The sequence below is a fragment of the Muntiacus reevesi genome, chromosome X (assembly GCF_963930625.1).
Source record: "Muntiacus reevesi chromosome X, mMunRee1.1, whole genome shotgun sequence".
Lineage (NCBI taxonomy): Eukaryota > Metazoa > Chordata > Mammalia > Artiodactyla > Cervidae > Muntiacus > Muntiacus reevesi.
The window spans coordinates 8,184,294-8,204,374 of NC_089271.1; the positions used below are offsets into that span (position 1 = coordinate 8,184,294).

The 20,081-nt window shown below is 45.0% G+C and overlaps 1 protein-coding gene across 4 annotated transcripts in view; it reads left to right on the forward strand.

The window, feature by feature from the left end:
- The window catches only part of WWC3 (WWC family member 3), a 109,433-nt gene extending 90,432 nt beyond the window's left edge, over nt 1-19,001 (forward strand). For all 4 annotated transcript variants that reach the window (XM_065915149.1, XM_065915150.1, XM_065915151.1 and 1 more), the window contains 12 exons: nt 310-430; nt 1,182-1,256; nt 2,021-2,107; nt 3,088-3,280; nt 4,412-4,573; nt 5,504-5,655; nt 7,013-7,178; nt 11,429-11,593; nt 12,439-12,531; nt 14,593-14,817; nt 14,989-15,116; nt 16,307-19,001. In XM_065915149.1, the coding sequence (XP_065771221.1) occupies nt 310-430; nt 1,182-1,256; nt 2,021-2,107; nt 3,088-3,280; nt 4,412-4,573; nt 5,504-5,655; nt 7,013-7,178; nt 11,429-11,593; nt 12,439-12,531; nt 14,593-14,817; nt 14,989-15,116; nt 16,307-16,373 (1,634 nt within the window). In that variant the 3' untranslated portion in view covers nt 16,374-19,001. The remainder of the gene's footprint in view (nt 1-309; nt 431-1,181; nt 1,257-2,020; nt 2,108-3,087; nt 3,281-4,411; nt 4,574-5,503; nt 5,656-7,012; nt 7,179-11,428; nt 11,594-12,438; nt 12,532-14,592; nt 14,818-14,988; nt 15,117-16,306) is intronic.
- Nucleotides 19,002-20,081: the final 1,080 nt, after the last annotated feature.

Below are 20,081 nucleotides of genomic sequence, written 5' to 3' on the forward strand. Positions count from 1 at the left end.
GAGTGATCTCTCTCTCCCTGACACTCTCTCAGAGTGCCACCATGCCCAGGGCCTTCCTACCACCTTCTGTCCTGTGTGCTCATTAAAGAGGTGAAAGGAGATTTATGGTCATTTAAAGAGCTTTTAAAGAAGTAGCTGGAAGCCCGTATCTTCCAGTTTTCATTATCAGAGGGTTCTCGAGCAGACTGTGGTTAAGCACACATCTGTGCGCATGCTGGCCTGTCTCTGCCGCTTTGTGCCTTTGTCTGTGCTGTGACCTGGCCTCCTGCACTGTCACCTCCTGAGCCCTGCCATGTCTCTTGCTTACAGCAGTGACCCTTCGAGAAGACAGCGCCCAGAGGCTGGAGCAGAGACCATGCCACATGTCCACCTGCCGGTCTGATTACTCCCTGGCCAGCGACAGTGGCGTGTTTGAACCTCCCAACAAAAGGTTAGAAGCTGACCTTCTCCCCTCCCTGGGCTCATTTCCCAAAAGACAGCCCTGTCTGGCTTGACACTGTGTGTGTCTGTGGGTGCAGCTCTTCTACTTTCTCTCCACCCAGGAGGGGGCTCTTAGCATTCCCAGGGAACCCCTCTGCTCCTGGTTGGTGTCTGGGGACTGGTCTGGCTCCCTGTTTCTAGGACAACTGCTCTCTCTCCAGCCCTGGGTGGGGGGCAGTGAAAGGAACAAGCCCAGTAGAGCTGGAAAAGGAGAATCAGTGTGCAAGAGACACCTGCTTTTTTCTAGAAAAGATATTTACTTGAAATGGATGTCCATGCCTCTCCATCCCTCCTACTTTCCTCAACTCAAGGAATCACTTTTCAAGGGCAGAACGATTCTGGGCTTTATTTTGTTTGAGACCTTTGATGTCATTTATTTCACCTCGGGTATCTGTACACATTCATTTATTGTGTAGCATTTTAAAGGACATGTTTTTGAACTTTGTCCTAAACATCACATGTGGTCTTCAGAGGTATGCAGTTATTTTCTCAGAAATACCACTTGGTCGGCAGGCACTCTGGGCGATGGCGTCATGGATCCTGGGGACCTGCCATGCCCTTTCATTCACTTTAGAGCATTTATTTCGGTCCCCACTTAATAAAGCCCCTCTCTCTAAGAGGCACTCCTAGCGGGAGTTTCTGCTGAGCCTGCAGTAACCACGTCCCATTGGAGTAATGGGTCCTTTTCTGGTTGTGTTCAGGAGTGAGGATGCTGACGAGCCTGTTCGTGGAGATGCTTGCAGTAACGAGGGGCCCCAGATCTATGTTGGATTTCTGTGAGTACAGAAGACTCTTTCCCTGTGAATCGTGAAGATGATGGGCAAATTGGGGCCCACCTACCAACTCAGAGCTCTGCCCACAGGCCAGGAGGGATGAAGGGACCTGTGTAAGCAGCTCCATTGCTGTCCTCCGACACCAAGTCAGAGCTGGGGACTGTCACCCTGTGGAGCCCAGGGAGATGGGTGCTTTGCAACACAAAGTGTTTGAGATTCTAGTTACAGTTTCATTCTTTTTTTTTTTTAATTTGACTACAACAGGTCTTCGTTGTGTATGCAGGCTCTTTAGGTGTGGCATGCAACTTCTTGGTTGCAGTATGTGGAATATAGTTCCCTGACCAGGGATCGAACTCCGGCCTCCTGCATTGAGAGCATGGAGTCTTAGCCACTGGACCACCAGGGAAGTCCCCTAGTTGCAGGTTCTATCAAGGCGATAACCAGCAGTGCTCAGAGGAGCAAGGCAGGATGTTTACATCCCAGCAGCTTTCTTTTGCTCACTCTTGTCATCCTAGCCGAGTGTTTCTGTGTTGGCACTCATGACCTTGGTTCTGGGTCCTTGGTTGGGGGCCATCCTGTGCACTCTTGAGTGTTCAGTGGCAGCAAGATCCAGTGCCCCCCCCCCACTTGATGTGACAATAAGAAATGTTCCCAGACTTCGCACTGGTCTCCTGGGAGTGGGGTGGGGGCCACTGCAGTAGTTGCACCAGAAGGATTTGTCCACCTCAGGGAGTTTGCAGTCTGCAAACTTGTGTTTTATTTTCCAGGCTTGACAGGGCCAATGAGTGCCTACTTGTGAACGTGCTCCAACTGAAGAACTTTGCTGGGCTGATGGTAAAGGAAGACTGCAGAATGTAAGCTCCCCCAGGCCCTTCTCCACACTGCACTGCTGGCTGACCTGTACTGCTTGACTGTTTGGGCAGGGGAAAAGCCTGTTTTAGAACCTGAATTCAGAATAAAACGCCAGGGCATGTCTGTCTGAAATAGAAAAGATTGTAAGTTTTAAGAAGAGGCTGGTTTATTATTGGAAGCAGGTGGCATTCAGGGAGCCAGCCTGGTTATGTGTGTGGCCATGATGAGAAAGGGCTGTGTGCCCTTTGTTGGCAGCCTTTGAGCTTAAGATGTCCCTCCTGGTCACAAGGCTTAGTAGTGACAGTACTCAGCTCTTGAGACCAGATGAGGTGCCAGAACCGGGAGAAGGAAATTCGAGTTTTCCCTAGTGGGAAGATGGGTGCCCAGTGGGTGGAAGGGGGAGTCCCACTTACCCAGGTGGGTGAGCCCCCACTGTGATGGGCGTTCAGGCCAGATGGCGCCCTCCCCTTCCGTGAGTCATCTTTGTAGACTGGCCTCACAAAGCCCTTGGAAGCAGCCTGGTTTTTGGTGGCTGAGGGTTTGCGGCATCCACTGATGCTTGAGCGTCTCCTGGGTGCTGGCTTCCATGCTGGGGGTGAACAGGGCAGGGAGCACAGCCTGGCGCAGCAGGCAGAGCTTAGGGAGGGAGCCAAGGGGCCATGGAGAGATCGTCCAGATTTTTTCCCACAAAGATGGTGAAAGCAAAATGTCCATTTGAGTCCCTCTCAAATCCTAACCACTGACCTGGAAGTCTTCCCTTTGTGAGTGGGTTTTCTCCCCCTGATCTCCAGGGGCATGTAAGTTCTTTGGCCTTACTCTTAGTTGACAAAAAGAATCTTCTCCAAAAGACAGTAAAACTCTGCATATGGGCAGTGAAACAAGGTGGGGTATCTGCATGCTTCTGTGGTCCACGAGTGTCCCATGCAGCTGTGTCAGTAAATGCTGCCTCCATCTGCTTTTTTCCTCCCTCTCTCGGTTGCAGACACATCCGTGTCTATCTGCCCCCGCTTGACTCCAGCACACCAAACACTTACTGCTCGAAGGCTCTGGAATTGCAAGCCCCCCTGGTATTTAATGAAGTGTTCAGAATCCCTGTGCATTCAAACATGGTGACGTTGAAGTCTCTTCAGTTATACGTGTGCTCCGTGAACCCACAACTGCAGGAGGAACTGCTGGTATGGCCTGTCCCTGCCTCCTCATCTTCCCTCCCTGCCTGCCTGAGGTCCGTGGTGGGGCGTTGATAAATTGTCCTGCTGTCAAAGGCTCTCTGTCGTAGGGAGGAGAAAAAGTAGTGATAAAACCCCTTATCTTGTCAACTGTTTTGTACTTGTGTATTATCTCAGCGAATACTTGTAAAACGTCTGAGTAACCACTTCTGAAGTATCCCCATCTTCAGTCACAGGAACTAATAAATAGGTCTGATAACCTTGGCAGATAGAATTATAGAATGGTCAGTTATATTTGAATTTCAAATAAACTATGGATCCCTTTTAGTATAAGTATGTCCCGTGTAATATTTGGGACAGAATTGATATTTTTTAAACAAATTTGCTGTTTATTTGAAATGACAGTTCACCCAGATGCACACTATTTTATCTGGCAACCTTGGAACCGGGTGGGTCAGCTATCCATCTTTACCTAGGCAGCCAGGGCAGGGCTTAGAAACCAGGCTGCTCTCTTTCCAAGGTTGGAATTTACCCCCTTAGTCCCACTCCCTCAGTGTCAGAATTAGAGAAGAGTTCCACCAACCTTTTTTCAAAAATTCCTGTGAGAATCACCGGCTCTTCTGAGTGGCATACCCTGAGCCTGATCCACCACTTCACGTTGTCCGTTCTCTGCCCTACTTCCCCTTCTAGCACTTTCTGATTGAGCTGAACCTGCAAGCAAGGAGCTCCCCCATTAGATCCTTTGTGATGACTTTCATTTCACTGCAGCCTTTTTAGGCTTCCCTGGTGGCGCTAGTGGTAAAGAATCTGCCTGCTAATGCAGGAGACTTAAAGAAACATGGATCCAATACCTGGGTCAGAAAGATCCCCTGGAGAAGGAAATGATAACCCATTCCAGTATTCTTGCCTGAAATCTCCCGTGGACAGAGGAGCCTGGAGGGCTACAGTCCACAGGGTCACAAAGGGTCAGACACAACTGAAGTGACGTAGCATGCATGCATGCAGCCTTTGAATAGCAGTGAAAAATTGTGTGGCCTTTGTGGTTAACATTAAAGGGTGACTTTATTTGATGCTCATCAGTTATTAAGATGCAGTCATTCAGGACCTGTTGTGCTTTTTTTTTCCTTAAACACATTGCAGGGCATTGCTCAGATTAACCTGACCGATTATGATTCAAGCGAGATGCAGCTTCGATGGTACTCAGTCCAGGTGTTCACTGGCCCTGAGCCACCCCGGCGGGAGGAGGAGCGGCCAGGAAACTGTGCCGCCCGGGACCTGACACTGGCTGCTTGCGGGAAGACAGTAGGTGGCCCGGCTTTGAGACAGGCTCTTCCTGGTGACATTGTTTCTAACAGCTATGTAAATATGGACTTCCCTGGTGGTTCAGACAGTAAAGAATCTGCCAGCAATGCAGGAGACCTGAGTTCAATCCCTGGGTCGGGAAGCTCCCCTAGAGGAGAGCATGCCAACCCACTCCAGTATTCTTGCCTGGAGAATCCCACAGACAGAGGAGTCTGGGGGGCTCTCCAGTCCATGCAGTCGCAAACAGTCGTACATGACTGAGGGGCTAGCACTTTAATAACAGAGTTTGGGGTGATAGGAATAGTAGTTTTAGAACACAGTGGCCATGAAGAAGCAGGGTTTCAAGAGAAGTAATAAAAATGGACTATAGTGATGCTTGGGCTTCCCCGATGGCTTGGTGGTAAAGAATTCATCTGCAATGCAAGAGACGTGGATTCAGTCTCTGGGTTGGGAAGATCCCCTGGAGAAGGAAATGGCAACCCACTCCAGTATTCTTGCCTGGAGAATTCCATGGACAGAGGAGCCTGGTAGGCTACAGTCCATGGGGTCACAAAGAGTCGGACACAACTGAAGCGACTTAGCACACACACGTTTGTTTCACAGGAGACCCTGCTGATTCACCCACTGAGCAACTGAGCACATAGTGATGCATGTGGCTGTTCAGGATGTTTTTTAATGCAGCATGTTCTTGATCATAAGTGATGCATTGGTTGCTTTAAAATTTGAACCTTCAGAGCTCCCTAAAAAGGCCAAGTTACTAACTTGCTGTCAACCAGGGCTGAGCTGCTTCCCACTGGAGGGCAGCCAGGGATGGCCACTAGACAGCCGCCAGCCAACCAGGGCAGGAGGGTGCTCCCGCGGGCATTCCATTTCACCACCACACACCACTGGCCTCAGCTGCTTCTCAGCTATATCCCTTTTGTCCTCCAGGACGCAGTGACGGTGCTGCTGGCGAGAACCACAGCGCAACTGCAGGCAGTAGAGAGAGAGCTGGCCGAGGAGCGCGTGAAGCTGGAGTACACGGAGGAGGAGATCCTGGAGATGGAGTGCAAAGAGGAGCAGGCCGAGGCCGTATCTGAGAGGTGAGCGTGGCCGGCAGCCCCTGAGAAAGATGCAACGCATCTTCCTGGAGTGAAGCAGCTACAGTGTTAGTTTCTGCAGAATGTGCTGGGCGACTCTTGGATACCTTTGCGCAGAAGTTGGGATTCTCATGAGGGGGTTGTATGTATGTATGTCTTCGTGAAGGCCATACTTTGACTCCAGCTGTAGGCACAGGCTTTTCACCTTTCCTCCTGTTCCTGAATTTTCTTAAAGTGGGGGGACTGTTGAGGGCTCCCTCTGCCCAGATTGGATATAATAGGCCTTTAAAATTCTGGTTTTTTTCTTTATTAACTGCTTTATTGGAATACAATCTCCCTACCAGTGGCTTCCCTGGTGGCTCAGACGGTAAAGAATCTACCAGCAATGCAAGGGACCCAGGTTCATTCCCTAGGTCAGGAAGATTCCCTGGAGAAGAAAATGGCTACCCAATCCAGTATTCTTGCTTGAAGAATCCCCATGGACAGAGGAGCCTGGTGGGCTACAGTCCATAGAGTCTCAAAGAGTCAGACATGATTAAGCGACTTTGACTTTCATATTTCAATTTCCCTACCATACAGTTCACCCCTTTAAGTGCACAGTTCAGTGGATTTTAATACAGGCACCCAATTATGCCCCCAAAGCCACAGGCAAGTTTAGAGCATTTTCATCCTGCCAAAAGGAAAGCCCATCCCCATTAGCAGTCCACCCAGTCCTCTCAGCCCCTGGCCACTGCCCATCTCCATGCTATCTCCAAGGATTTGCTTGTTCTGGGCATTTCATGTAAATAGAATCATGTGATGCCCCTTTACGTCTTACCCAGAGCTGCCTCTGGGTGAATGCTTGACTAGGGCAGATGTGTCTGCAATAGAGGAGTCGCTCAGAGGAGCGGCACCATGAGTGTATAGCTTTCTGGCAGAGCCTTTCCGGAGGCACTTTCATGTTGCTTTACTTCCACGTTTTTCCGTAAAGAGCATCATGTTTCCAAAGCTTGCTACTTCTTCCTAATAGCTTTCTCAGGGTTTATTTTCAAAAGGAGTTTATTTTCAGGAGGGAAAGTGCACGGCAGAGGGGTGGGTTCAGGGATGGGCAGGAAGCTGAGAGGACTCAGAGAGGTGGTCCCAGGGTCCTGGCATCTTCAGCGACTGCAACTGGGTGAGACAGACAGACCCTCTAGATGAAAGGCCTCATAGCACTCACTCTCTTCCCTAGAGAACCTAAGTGCCTTTCACTTTATGAGAAAACTGCCCATCTTTAGTCATGAGAAGCAATATTGAGCATCTCTGCTACAGTCCTCTAAGTGCAGCAGTGAACTCAGTCCTTGATGAACATTTTGGGGGCTTTTGCCATGTCCACCTGCAGGAGTTGGCAGGCAGACTCGGTGGACAGTGGCTGTAGCAGCTGCGCCCAGACCAGCCCCCCGCACCCAGAGCCTTGCTGCGTTGGTGTTGACTCTATCCATGGACACACATTTGCTGGCCAGGCAGATACTTATGGCCCCGAGAAACTTCAGCCCCCAGCTCTTAAGGTAAGTAGAAAAGGCCAAGGGGTATGATGGATCCCCTAATGTTTAGCCTGACAGTACCAGGCACTGCCCTGGAGAGGGGAGTGTGTACCCTGCATGAGGGAAGCCAAGCGAATGCCTTTGCATCTGTGAAGAGCAAGTACCATGGAAACATTTGTCTTTTTAAACTAAAAAGGCTGGATTTTTACTCATTCATGAGCCATCTGAGGATGACCCATTCCCATCTTCAGGGTCACATGTGGCTTGGGATATTTCATGGGCCCCTAAGGTTTTAGACACTTGTAGTTATTTTCCATTTGTGACATTAAGAACAGCACCTCAGGAGGAGATGCTCTGGGCATGGCTACCAGTCATTGCCAGCATCCAGCTTTCTCAGACCTTTACAAGCATTGGTCCAAGTCAGGGGAGTGACTTGCTTAGTGTGTCTTCCTCCCGCAACTTTTCATTTTGAAGCACTTTGAATCTCTAGAGAAGTTGCTAGAATAGTACAATAGAGACTTGTAACCCCTTCACCTGGATTCCTCAGTCACTAGTTCTTCACCACATTTGCATTTTCTCTCAGCCTGTGCTCGTGGTAGCTGCTAGGCATTGCAGATGTAGCAGCAAAGAAACAAATGACAAGTCCTGCCTTGTGGGCAACAGACAGGGTAAATCAGTACAACTCAGCAGCAGTGGAGGTAGTCAAAGGGGCTACTGAAGGATGAAACAATATGGAAGAAGGGCTTGCAATTTTAGAATGATTTCTCATTTTAGAAAGCGGTACATTTAGAAATGTAAATTGGTATGTACAAAGATCAGGACTGTAAAATGGTGCAGCCGCTATAGAAAACAGTGTAGAGGTTTCTCAGAAATTTTAAGATAGAATTACCATCTGATCCAGCAATTCCACTTCTGGATGTACAACCTAAAGAATTGAAAGAAAATTTCCAAGAGATACATGTACATCCACGTTCATAGCAGTATAATTCACAGTAGCCAGGAGGTGGAAGCAACCTACATGTCCATCCACAGATGAATGGATAAGGAAAATGTGACGTATATGTACAATGGAATATTACCTTTAAAAAGAAAGGTAGTCACATCACATGCTACCATGTGAATGAAACTCGAAGACATCGTGCTGAGTGAAATAAGCAAGTCACAAAAGAATGAGTACTGTATGATTACACTTACATGAAATTCCTAAATTTAGTAATTAAATTAATAGAGACAGGAAGTAGAATGGTGGTTACCATGGGCTAGAGATGGGAAATAGTTGTTTAATGGTGGCAGAGTTCAGTTTGGGAAGATGAAAAAGTTCTGGCGGTCTCTTTCACAACAATATGAATATATTTAATACTACTGAGCTGTGCACTAAAAAATGTAAATTTTATGTTTTTTACAAACCATGAGAAAGAAGAAGAGAGCCAGAGGTACCATGTTCTATGATTTCAAACTATACTACAAAGCTATAGAAAGCAAAACAGTATGGTACTGGCACAAAAAAATATACATAGATGAATGGAACAGATTAGAAAGCCCAGAAATAAACCCATCCTTATATGGTTAACTAATCTATGAGGAAGGAAGCAAGGAAATACACCGGAGAAAAGACAGCCTCTTCAGTAAATGGGAAAACTGGACTACTTTCTCATTCCATTTTAAAATGGATTAAAGACTTAAATGTAAGGTCTGAAACTATAGAATTCCTAGAGGAAAACATAGGTAGTATGCTCTTGGACTTTAATCTTGGCAATGCATTATATTTTAGTATTTTTCTCCTCAGTCAAGATAAATAAAAACAACAATAAACAAATGAGACTTTATCAAACTAAAAACTTTTGCCCAGTGAAGGAGCCTATCAGGAAAACAGACAGCCTACTGAATGGGAGAAGATAGTTGCAAACATTATATCTGACAGGGGGTTAATATTCCAAAATATACAAAGAACTCAAGACAACTCAACATCAAAAAAAAAAAAAAAGAAAAGAAAACCAACCCAATTAAAAACTGGGCAGAGGACTTGAATTGAGATTTTTCCAGAGAAGACGTTCAGATGGCCAGCAGACATATGAAAAGATGCTCAACATCACTAATCATTAGGAAAATATAAATCAGAACCACAATGAGATATCATCGTGTACCTATCAGAAGGACTGTCATCCAAAAAATGGCAGATAAACATTGGAGAGGATGTAGAAAAAAGGGGACCTTTGTGCATTGTTGGTGGGAATTTAAGTTGGTGTCAACACTGTGGAAAACAGTATGGAAATTCTTCAGAAAATTAAAAATAGAACTACCATACACCTACCTGTTCCACTTCTGGATATTTTTCTGAAGAAAACAAAAATGCTAATAGAAAAGATACATGCACCCAAATGTTTATTGCAGGATGATTTATAATAACCAAGATATAGAAACAACCTAAATGTCCATCGATAAATGGGTAAAGAAAATGTGGTATGTGTGTGTGTGTGAAATTAAATACTAGCTGTAAAGAAGAAGGGAATCTTGCCATTTGCGACAGCACAGAATGGACCTAGAGATTATTATGCTAAATGGAGCAAGTCAGAGAAAGACATATACTGCATGATTTCACTTGTTTAGTCACTAAGTCGTGTCCAACTCTTTGCAACCCCATGGACTGCAGCACACCAGGCTCTCCTATTCTTCACTGTCTCCCGGAGTTTGCCTAAATACATGTCCATTGAGTCAGTGAGGCATCCAGCCATCTCATCCTTTGCTGTCCTCTTCTCCTTTTGCTTTCAATCTGTCCCAGCATCAGGGTCTTTTCCAATGAGTCAGTTCTTCGCATCGGGTGGCCAAAGTATTGAAGCTTCAGCTTCAGCATCAGTCCTTCCAATGAATATTCAGGGTTGATTTTCTTTAGAACTGACTGGTTTGATCTCCTTGCAGTCCAAGGGACTCTCAAGAGTCTTCTTCAGCACCACAGTTTGAAAGCATCAGTTCTTCAGCACTCAGCCTTCTTTATGGTCCAGCTCTCACATGTGTACATGACCACTTGGAAAAACCATAGGTTTGACTATATGGACCTTTTTCAGCAAAGTGATGTCTCTGCTTTTCAATACATTGTCTAGGTTTGTTGTAGCTTTTCTTCCAAGGAGCAAGCGTTTTTTAATTTCATGTCTACAGTCACCATCTGCAGTGATTTTGGAGCCCAAGAATATAAAATCTGTCACTGCTTCCACTTTTCCCTCTTCTATGGGTCACTTATATGTGGCATCTAAAAAAACCAAACAAATGAACAACCATAACAAAACAGCAACAGATTCATAGATACAGAGAATAAACTGGTGGTTGCTAGGGTGGAGGATGGGGGAGGTGCAGGGATGAGGGAAATAAGGGAGATTATAAAATAAGGAAATAACATGGTCAGTAATATTGTATCAGCTCTAACGGTGGCAGATGGTAACTAGACTTATCATGATGATCATTTTGTAATGTATAAAAATACAGAATCACTATCTTGAACACCTGAAGCTAATATAACAATGTAAGCCAGTTATACTTCAGTAAAAATGAATGAATGAATGAATGAATGAATGGCATCATACAGTACACTGTGTCTTGTGACTGACTTCTTTCACTCAGCCTGATGTTTTCAAGGCCCAGCACACTGTCATTGTCTGTCAGCACTTCCCTCCTCATCCCTTGTGTGAGTACAGGGCATTTTGTTTATCTACTCATCCGTCCATGGAGGTTTGGACTCCTTCCACCTTTCAGCTGTTTGAATAAGGCTGCTGTGAACCTGTTTGTGTGCAAGTATTTGAACACCTGTTTTCAGGTCTTTAGGGTATACACCTGGGAGTGGAATCACAGGGTCCTACTTCAATTTTATCAGGATGTCTCTGGCACTGTGTTGAGAAGCATTTGAAGGGAGGAGGGAGGTGTGGAATCAGGGAGCCAGGTGAGAAGCCCCCTGCACTGAGCAGGCAGAACATGATGGTGACCCAGATGGAGAATCAATGACAAGAGGTCACAACATGCTTAATCTTGAACACAGAGCCAACAGGACTTGATCTTGGACCAGATACAGGGTGTATGAAAGAGAGCTGAGTCCCAAATGACACAAAAACTTTTTTTGCTCGAACAAACTAGTTAAGTCAAGATTCTTGGCCAAGGGAATATCAGAAATTCTGGACGTGTTAAGTGTGAAATACCACCTAGAAGTCCATGTGGAGGACGGAAGAGTGGGTCACATGGAGTTGATTGCTTATGTCCTAGTAAAAGTCATGGTAATAAATTGTATGTAGGTTGATAAGGAGACCAACACAGAAGATCTCTTCCCCGAAGACGTAGCAAGTCTTCGGAAGGAAAGGCCCAGCCGCAGGGCCCGCGGCTCGCCCTTCGTTCGGAGCAGCACCATTGTCCGTTCTCAGACTTTCTCACCTGGAGCACGAAGCCAGTACGTTTGCAGAGTAAGTTGGGATTCCTTGCCACCTGTCTAGATGTTTTCTTTATGTTCCCTTTATTATTAATTTTTTTTACTAATTTATGCTAAAAGGCATATATGTTCTCACAAATGATACCACTAAAGGAACACCATGCATGGGTGGGTAGGAAATCGATGTTGGTCTCATCTCCCCACCTTGCCCCAAGCAAATCTAACTCTGTGTGGAAAATAAGGCCATGAAGGCAAGGACTTTGCTTTCACGCAGATATACATCGATCCTAAAACAAGAACCCACAGCCAAATGAAATACAGGCTGTCTTGGCTCCCATGAAGTCGGCATTATTTATTCTTCTTTTTACAAGCGGGCTTTTTCCCTTGGTGAGCAGAGTGGGCGTTAGTGGTGTGCACTTGTCCTCCTGCCAGGAATGGGGCTCTTTCCTGGAACGCATTCTTTCCAGCTCTTGCCAAAGCTAGAAACACAGCAGACAAGAACGATTGATAAAAAAGTGAAAAATGCTGAGGACAGCGCAGGCTTTCATGAGCATCCCACCGTATCAAGTGGCAGTTGACACTGATAAGATGGAAATTGTGTTGCTCGATCAGCCTGGAAACCTCAGCTGGTTTGGCTGATGGACGCAAGGAAGGAGTGGGGGTGGGGGTTGGTCCGCTTATTCGGTCTGCCTTTGTTTTGCTTGAAACTTTTGTGTAGGTTTTCTTTTAAGTGATACCCAGAGTCCAGGTAAAAACTCTAAAAGCCTTAAGGGTGTGTGAGTACCTACAGGAGAAACAGAGTAATCCAATTCAGAGTACACAGAGGATGCATGTGAATTCTTAAGGAAGTGTTTCTGAACCTTAGTCTTTTTGATGCAGCTTTATCGTAGTGACAGTGACAGTTCCACATTGCCTCGGAAGTCCCCCTTTGTGCGAAATACTCTGGAAAGACGAACCCTTCGCTATAAGCAGGTATGTGCCACATAGACTAATGTGTAGTCTATGTGTACCCTGGGAGCTATTTCTACAAGCCTCACAAGGTAATATTTTTAGCTATATTATTTAAAAGGTAGCTATATTATTTAAAAGGTAATATATTTTCTTCTTTACTTAGATGTAATTTCTTAAAACTGTATATAAAGACAGCATGTTACCAATATTTATGTTTCCCAAGATAATGTCATAATCAAAGATAATACATGATCTTTACATTTGAAAATATAGTAAATTAATAAACAATCAGCCATTCTATATCAGATTTTTTTTCTTTTTTGACAAGCAAGTATATACAGTTTAGAAAATTTGAGGCTTTCAACATGGAGCATTCTTCTACATAAGACTGTTACTTTCACGTCCTTTATATAACCAAGTTTTTTTCCCACATCACACCAGTGTACAAAGTTTTGCTACTTTTAGTTTGTAAGTTAGTGGTTCCCTTACTTTCCTGGGGAAGGATTCTTTTAAAGAAAAATAAATTCCCAGATCTCCTTGTGGTGGTTTTGTTTACAGTAGCCACTGGCTGAGAATGATAAGAAAATACATAATTCAACTACAAACATATTTGTCAACAGCAATGCTGTTGGCATTTTGGCCTAGATCATTCTTTGTTGTGGGGGCATCCTGTGCACCGTAGGAAGCCAAGCTCCATCTCTGGCCTTGACCCACTTGTTGCCAGTAGCGTGTGCTACCACCCGACCCCCCAGTTGTGACAACCAAGAATGTCCCCAGATGTTGCCAAGTGTCCCCTGAGTGGCTAAGTCACTCTTGGTTAAGAACTCTGTTATGAATTCAGCAGTGTTTTTACATGAATTTGTATTTATCAAGTCACTTACATTTGCATTTAACTTCTGCATATGTGCAAAATAGTGTTACAAGTATGTAAAACACATACAGTTATTCAATCCTCTGAAGAACGTTGATATATGCTCATGGATTTGTGATTTTGTTGCACTAACTGCCTTCCCCAGGGTTGTTTGCCATGCAGTGGGAAGTACTGCTCTCAACTGCATGTACAAAATTCTTTTCTCATTTTAGAACTTAAAAACAGCAGACTTGCTTATTACTTCAGGCTTATACAGGGAGGAATGTTTTTTTGTTTGTTTGTTTGACCACACCACGTGGCTTGCAATCTTAGGTTCTCCAGCAGGAATTGAACCCAAGGGAGGGGGGTGCCCTAACCACTGGACCATCTGGGAATTCCCTGGGAAGGAACTTTTTTTGACATTGTGTGTTTAAACAGAAAGCCCTCACATGGTTTATATCATGCTTTTTTCCTCCCTTACACAGTAGATCATTAAGATTTTGCCATGTTGGTATAGGTTTCATCTTTTTCAATAGCTGCGTTCTCTGCTGGCCTCATAATGTATTTGATCACTTTTCTCTTGTTAAGTGAAAGTGTTAGTCGCTTAGTGACCATCACCTCTTTGCAACCTCATGGACTATAGCCCTCCAGGCTCCTCTCCATGGAATTTCCCAGGCAAGAATACTGGAGTGGTAGCCATTCTCTTCTCCAGGGGATATTCCCAACCAAGGGATCAAACCAGAGTCTCCCCTTTTGCAGGCAGATACTTTACTGTCTGAGCCACCAGGAAAGCCCTTTCTCTTGTTAGCTATTTAGAATTTTTTTTCTCATATACCTTTTTGCACAACATCACCTGTGCTTTTCAAATGCAAGTCAAAATCAAATATCAGAACGAAAGAAAGCTCACGTCAAGTTAACTTTCGCTTATATTGTCAAATAGCACTTGAGAAAGATGATCCCAGCCTGCCCCATGTGAGAGGGTATATTTCTGTGCACTTGGGCCAAAACCTAAGGTGATCCTTCCAGCGGACAGTTGGCTGTCACTGGCTTGTTCTTTGACATGGGTTTGAACCCTGGTCGCCCACATGGATGTTGTGTTGAGAAATCTCCCTCCAGCGGCCCCTTCTCTGGAGTAGGGGACAGGAGATGGGGATCGGCCAGGGGAAGAAGCTGCTGGCAGGGCGCGGGGGCGGGGCGGGGGGGAGTGGGGTGCTCACCGCCCTGGACTGCAGCCCTGCAGGTCCCTGGCGGCGCTGGCAGCGCGCACATCCCTAGACCTGGAGCTGGACCTCCAGGCGTCGCGGACGCGGCAGCGGCAGCTGAACGAGGAGCTGTGCGCCCTGCGCGAGCTGCGCCAGCGCCTGGAGGATGCCCAGCTCCGCGGCCACACCGACCTGCCCGCCTGGCTGCTGCGAGACGAGCGCTTCCGGAGCCTGCTGCGGGAGGCCGAGCGGCAGGTGAGCGGGCGCCCGGGGCGGGGCGAAGGGGGCGGGCCGGCCAGCGGGCGGGCCTTTCTCCCCCTCCCGGTGCCCCTCCTGCGCCGGAGCTGGTGGGGGCTTCCGGCGTTCTAACTTAACGAGAGAAGCGAAACCTTCTGGTTGACCCCGCGTTGCTGGTTGCTGTTCCAGACGAGACAGACCAAACTTGACTTCCATCAAGAACAGGCAGCCGAGAAGATGCTGAGGAAGGCCTCTAAGGGGGTGTGCCAGCTGCGTGGGCAGAACCTCAAAGAGCCCATCCAAGTGCAGACGTTCAGGTGAGGAGAAGCCTGGGTCACACTTCGCAGGCTTTTTACTGTCAGCCCTTTGTCGTTATAAAAAGTCAAGTTAAGTATTGAAAAAGACCCACAGGAGATTGAGAACAAAGCGGGAATCTTCACTGCTGTTAGCATTGTGCGGTTCTCTTCTGATCTTTTTTCCCCCAGCACTGTTTTTTTCAGCTAGTTGTATGTTGGAGTTTGCATTTTGCTCTTTTTTAAAGTAAAATATTCCTGTTGCTACATCATCTGTTACCTTTTTGGTAGTAATCTCTCATCTAATAGATATAATTTACTTCTAACCAGTTTATCCCCTGCTGCTTTCCAGATGTTTGCTGTTGTAAACAACACAATGATTCACATATAGATACATACGCATATCACCTTTGCCTTTTTAGTTTTTGATTGAATCATAATAGACATGCAGGGAAGCCTGCATATCCTACATATGAAATGTATCAGTGAGTTGTGTAAACACTACACAGCAACAATCAAATGTTATCAGCATTTCCAGATTTCCCACACCAGAATAACCGCTATCTTGAATTTGAATAGCATAGACTAGCTTTCCCTGTTTTTATTTTTTTATGTGAGGAAAATTACCCAGTTATATCCATTTTCTTTTGTTTTTGGCTTTTTACAAAACCGAGGTGACATTCACATAACATAAAATTAACTGCTTTAAAGTGAACAGTTCCATGGCATTTAGTACAGTCACAGTCTGTCCAGTTTGAAAGCATTTCCATCACCCTAGAAGGAAACCCCTGACCCATTAAGCAGTCATTCCCCATCCCAGCCTCCCATCAGCTCTTGGCCACCACCGTTCTCCTTTATACATCTGGGTTTGCCTGTTCTGGACCTTTCATGTAAGAGTAGTCAATTATGATTTAGAACTTGTATAGTTTTTCATTTATTCATAAAGAAAAAATTTACTGAGCACCTCCATATACCAGGCACCATTCTAGGCACTGAAGAAAAACCCTTGCTCTCATGGGGCTTTGTAATCTCTATTAAAATTGGGGGGGGGGCACAAAAAGATTTAGAGAATCTATATACAAACAGATGTGCTCCTGGGAATTGAAATTCAATGTATTCTCTTAGTAAGAAAAGCTCTCATTGATAGCAGATGCTCTTGCCAGATTTTATTGGATTTCTGTCAACCTCTAACGTGTTATTCTTTCCAATCCCAGGGAGAAGATAGCATTTTTTACAAGACCAAGGATTAATGTACCTCCTCTGCCTGCCGATGATGTTTGATGTAATGCTTTGTACACATGAAGTATTTATCTGCCTGTTTTATTTTAATGAAGTTCTTAGGCTAGCTAAATTTGTCTTTAAAATATTTGTGCAAAGCTATTAATATACACACTTTGTAAAAAAAATAAAAACAAAACACATATATCTATACATATATATTTTATAATAGTGACGGCAACAGGGCTTGGTTTTTCCTTGTTGTGAAATTGACATCTCTGAAGACAGGTTATTTTATAAGAGATCAATTATCATGTTAAAAGTGTACAGTTTTTAACGCTGTTTTATTTGACTTAAAGGCTGGAAGACAGAAACGAAGTGAGTTCAGGCAAATTCACTGTATTGTAATTTATTTATAGTACTTTTTTTTCCTTGAAGGAAAATACTGACTTAAGATGTATTTTAAGACTGAAATTTTGTTCTTCAGTACTTGTCATGCGGTAGAATGGAACTTTGGGGCCGGTTTTGTGTCTGACACCCGAAATGCAAACACTATGTGCTGAATTCTCCTCCTCCGTGCATTTATCATGTATATCATACACTTTGGCACCCTTTGTGTTCCCTTAAGATGCCACCACAGGGGCTCAGGTGCCACCGCAGGGGCTCAATCGTAAGTCAGTGCCTGGTGCTCTGCGGGCACCTAGTGTCGCTGTGGCCCCAGGTCTGAAGGCTGTCTTTGAGCCCCTGGCGGCAGCCACACAGCCCGCCCTCCCCCGGCCTCTGCCTTTCTAGTCCGCCCTATCCAATCGAGACCAAGACCCAACCAAGAGGGCAGTGGTGGAGCTTCTGCTCTGCTTGCAGGAAAGTGAAAAGAGAAGGAAGGTGTGTTTTCGGTGAGTCAGTGGATTCGCTGATGGATGGAGCCGTCACAGCACGGACACAAGAACCTTCCAAGGCGCTTTTTTTAGGAAGCAGGCTTCTGTGGGAGCCATATCTAGCCAGCAAGTGGCTCACAGGAGAGCATTTGCTTTCAATCAGATGGCCCCCACCCCATACTGGAATTGTCCTGATATTTCTTAAGAAATCTTAGAACTAGCTCACGAGGAAAAAAATTTTTTACGTACTAACTATACCGTCCTCATAAAATGCCAAATGGTATAGTTTGCCTACTACGTATTTATTATCTATGGAATGCACTCTTCTTCATGAGGCCTCGAAGAAGTAAACGAGGTGAATCACACAAAATGTAAGAGAAAATGCCCCCGCCCCCACACTGCCGTCTTTCTGCCCTTCCCTTGAAAGTGTCCCCCCTTCCCCCTTAATCAGCATCATCTCTCTTCTCATTAATCTATAACCACTCCCTTGTATAATCTGCCTTCATTTTCACATTTATTAAAAATGAATTTTGTAAAAGCATTTCATTGACCTATCACGGACAGTGAAGTTGTCAGTGGTGGTAAAGCTGAAAACTTTGTGCTTTTTCACACTTGCCACTTATTGCTATGAATCTCTGCCTCTAGTCTCGATTTTTTTTTCTTTTTTTCCTTTGCTCATTTCCCTGTATACATACCCACAACAGAGGTAGAGACACATAAAACATCAGTGCCTGCCAAAAAATGCCAGGAGACAGCATTAGTGAATGGGTCAGGATGGTGGCAGGCCCTCTTTTTCCCCAGCTGTTGAGACTGACGAATTGGCTGGCGCTGGGCTCTGGGGTGTGTGGAAAGCAAATCATGTACATTTCCAGTGCATGGCTCTCCGAAAGTGGGGCAGTCCCAGCCGCCTTGCCTAGGCACTCTGTAGCCACGTTGCCATGTGAAGCACTAAGTGGGTTGAAGGGTTGAAGCAGCTTTTACTTTCAAGTCCTACAAAGTGGCAAGGTAGGGAAACCCACCGTGCCTGTACAGAAAGCCTACAAGGATTTGTAGATAAATGTCACTGCCCAGTCGAGACTGATGATTTTTGTTTGGCGTGCTTCCCCACCCCAGAGTTTAATGAAAAAGAAATCCCTGCTTTGCGTCTCTAGAAACAGATACAATCTGTGCTTTGACATCAGTTCCAGGAGCACTGCTTGCACCTTTCTGTGTGTCCTTCTCTCCCGCCTGAGTCTGTCTGCCTTTGCACCTGAATGGGACCATAGTAAGAAAGCAAAGAAAAGCCAGGCAGATGAAGGAGGGGAGGTGATGGGTTTCCTGCTGCACTCAGTCTGTGGCCAGAAGGGGCAGGTGGACAGCCATAGAGGCCAGCTGAGGAGGCAGGAGGATGCAATGTCCCGTAACTGGCTTCTCTTTGCAGCTTCTGACTGGTTAAAACTGCCAGCCCCTGGAAAATATCCCACATGTCTAAAAAGTGAAGTCCTATCGTCTTAAGGGGTATTTTCTTATGTTTAAGTTTGTCCATAACTGTGCCTTGTGGTGAGAAACCTCTGCCTTGTTTTATCAGCAGTTTAGTCCAGAAACAATCCAAAGTCTGCCACCAGGGTCCTTTAGGAACAGTACAGCAAATAAAAGGGAATTTGGCCTTCCATTCATCTGGTAACTTAACTGTCACCACCAAAATATGTAACCTTCTGTTGTGGGAATAAGTTATAATCAGTATTCATCTCTATTTTTGTCTCTGTTCTAATTGTCATTTGTATCTTTTGAAAGTATTTCTTCTATAAAATTAAACTAACCTGCCTTAAAAACAGAATGGGAATTGTGTGATTTTTTAAAATGTAATTATAGACTTAAATGTATAAAAATGTGTATAAGAGATGAGATGGTTGGATGGCATCACTGATTCAATGAACATGAACTTAGGCGAACTCCCGAAGATTGTGAGGGACAAGGAGGCCTGGCGTGCTGCAATCCATGGGGTCTCAAAGAATCAGATGTGACTTGTGACTGAAAACAGCAGCTTTTTCCACATAAAAATAGAGGTGTGAAAATAGAATAGTACAATGAACACACGTAAAGCCCTCTCCCCCACCCCTTCAACATAAATCATTCTTGGCCCATCTTGTTTGGTCTACACCGAACTTTCCCCTGTCCTCGGTTCCATCTTTTGAAGCAAATCTCATCCATCTTCTTGGTTCAGCTAGAAACATTTCAGTATGTATGGCTAAGAGAGAAAGACATGCACAGCAGCCTTATCACAACATAACGTTTAATAACATTTAATAACTCCTCAATGGCATTTATCATCTATGATTCACCTTTTCACTTGTCTCAGAGTCATTCATTTTTTAATTGAGCAGATTCCAAATATCTGTTTCGGGGATTTTTTTTGAAAGCCCATGTGCTTTTTTTGGTGAGTGTAGGAGGGTGGACTTTCTTTAGATAGAATTCACATACCGTACAGTTCGCCTGTTTAAAGCATGTAATATGTAATTCATCAGTTTTTAGTATATTAAGAGTTAAGTTTAGTCATAGCACAAATGCCACAATCAATTGTGGAACTTTTTCCTCACCCTAGAAAGAAACCTTGTGCCCATTAACTGTCACCCCCATTTCTCCTCCCCTACCCGCTGGCAACCACTGATCTTTCTCTGTGGATTTGCCTATTTTGGATGTTTCCTAATAATGGAATCACTTGGTATGTGGCCTTTGTGTTGGCTTTGTTCTCTCAGCATCATGTTTTCCAGACTCATCTATGTTGTAGCCTGTGTCAGGACTTCACTCCTTTTTATTGCTGAGTAATATTCCTTTGCATAGATAGACCACATTGTGTTTATCTGTTCAGCAGTGGATGGAGATTTGGGTTTTCACTTTTTACCTAATAGGGATAATG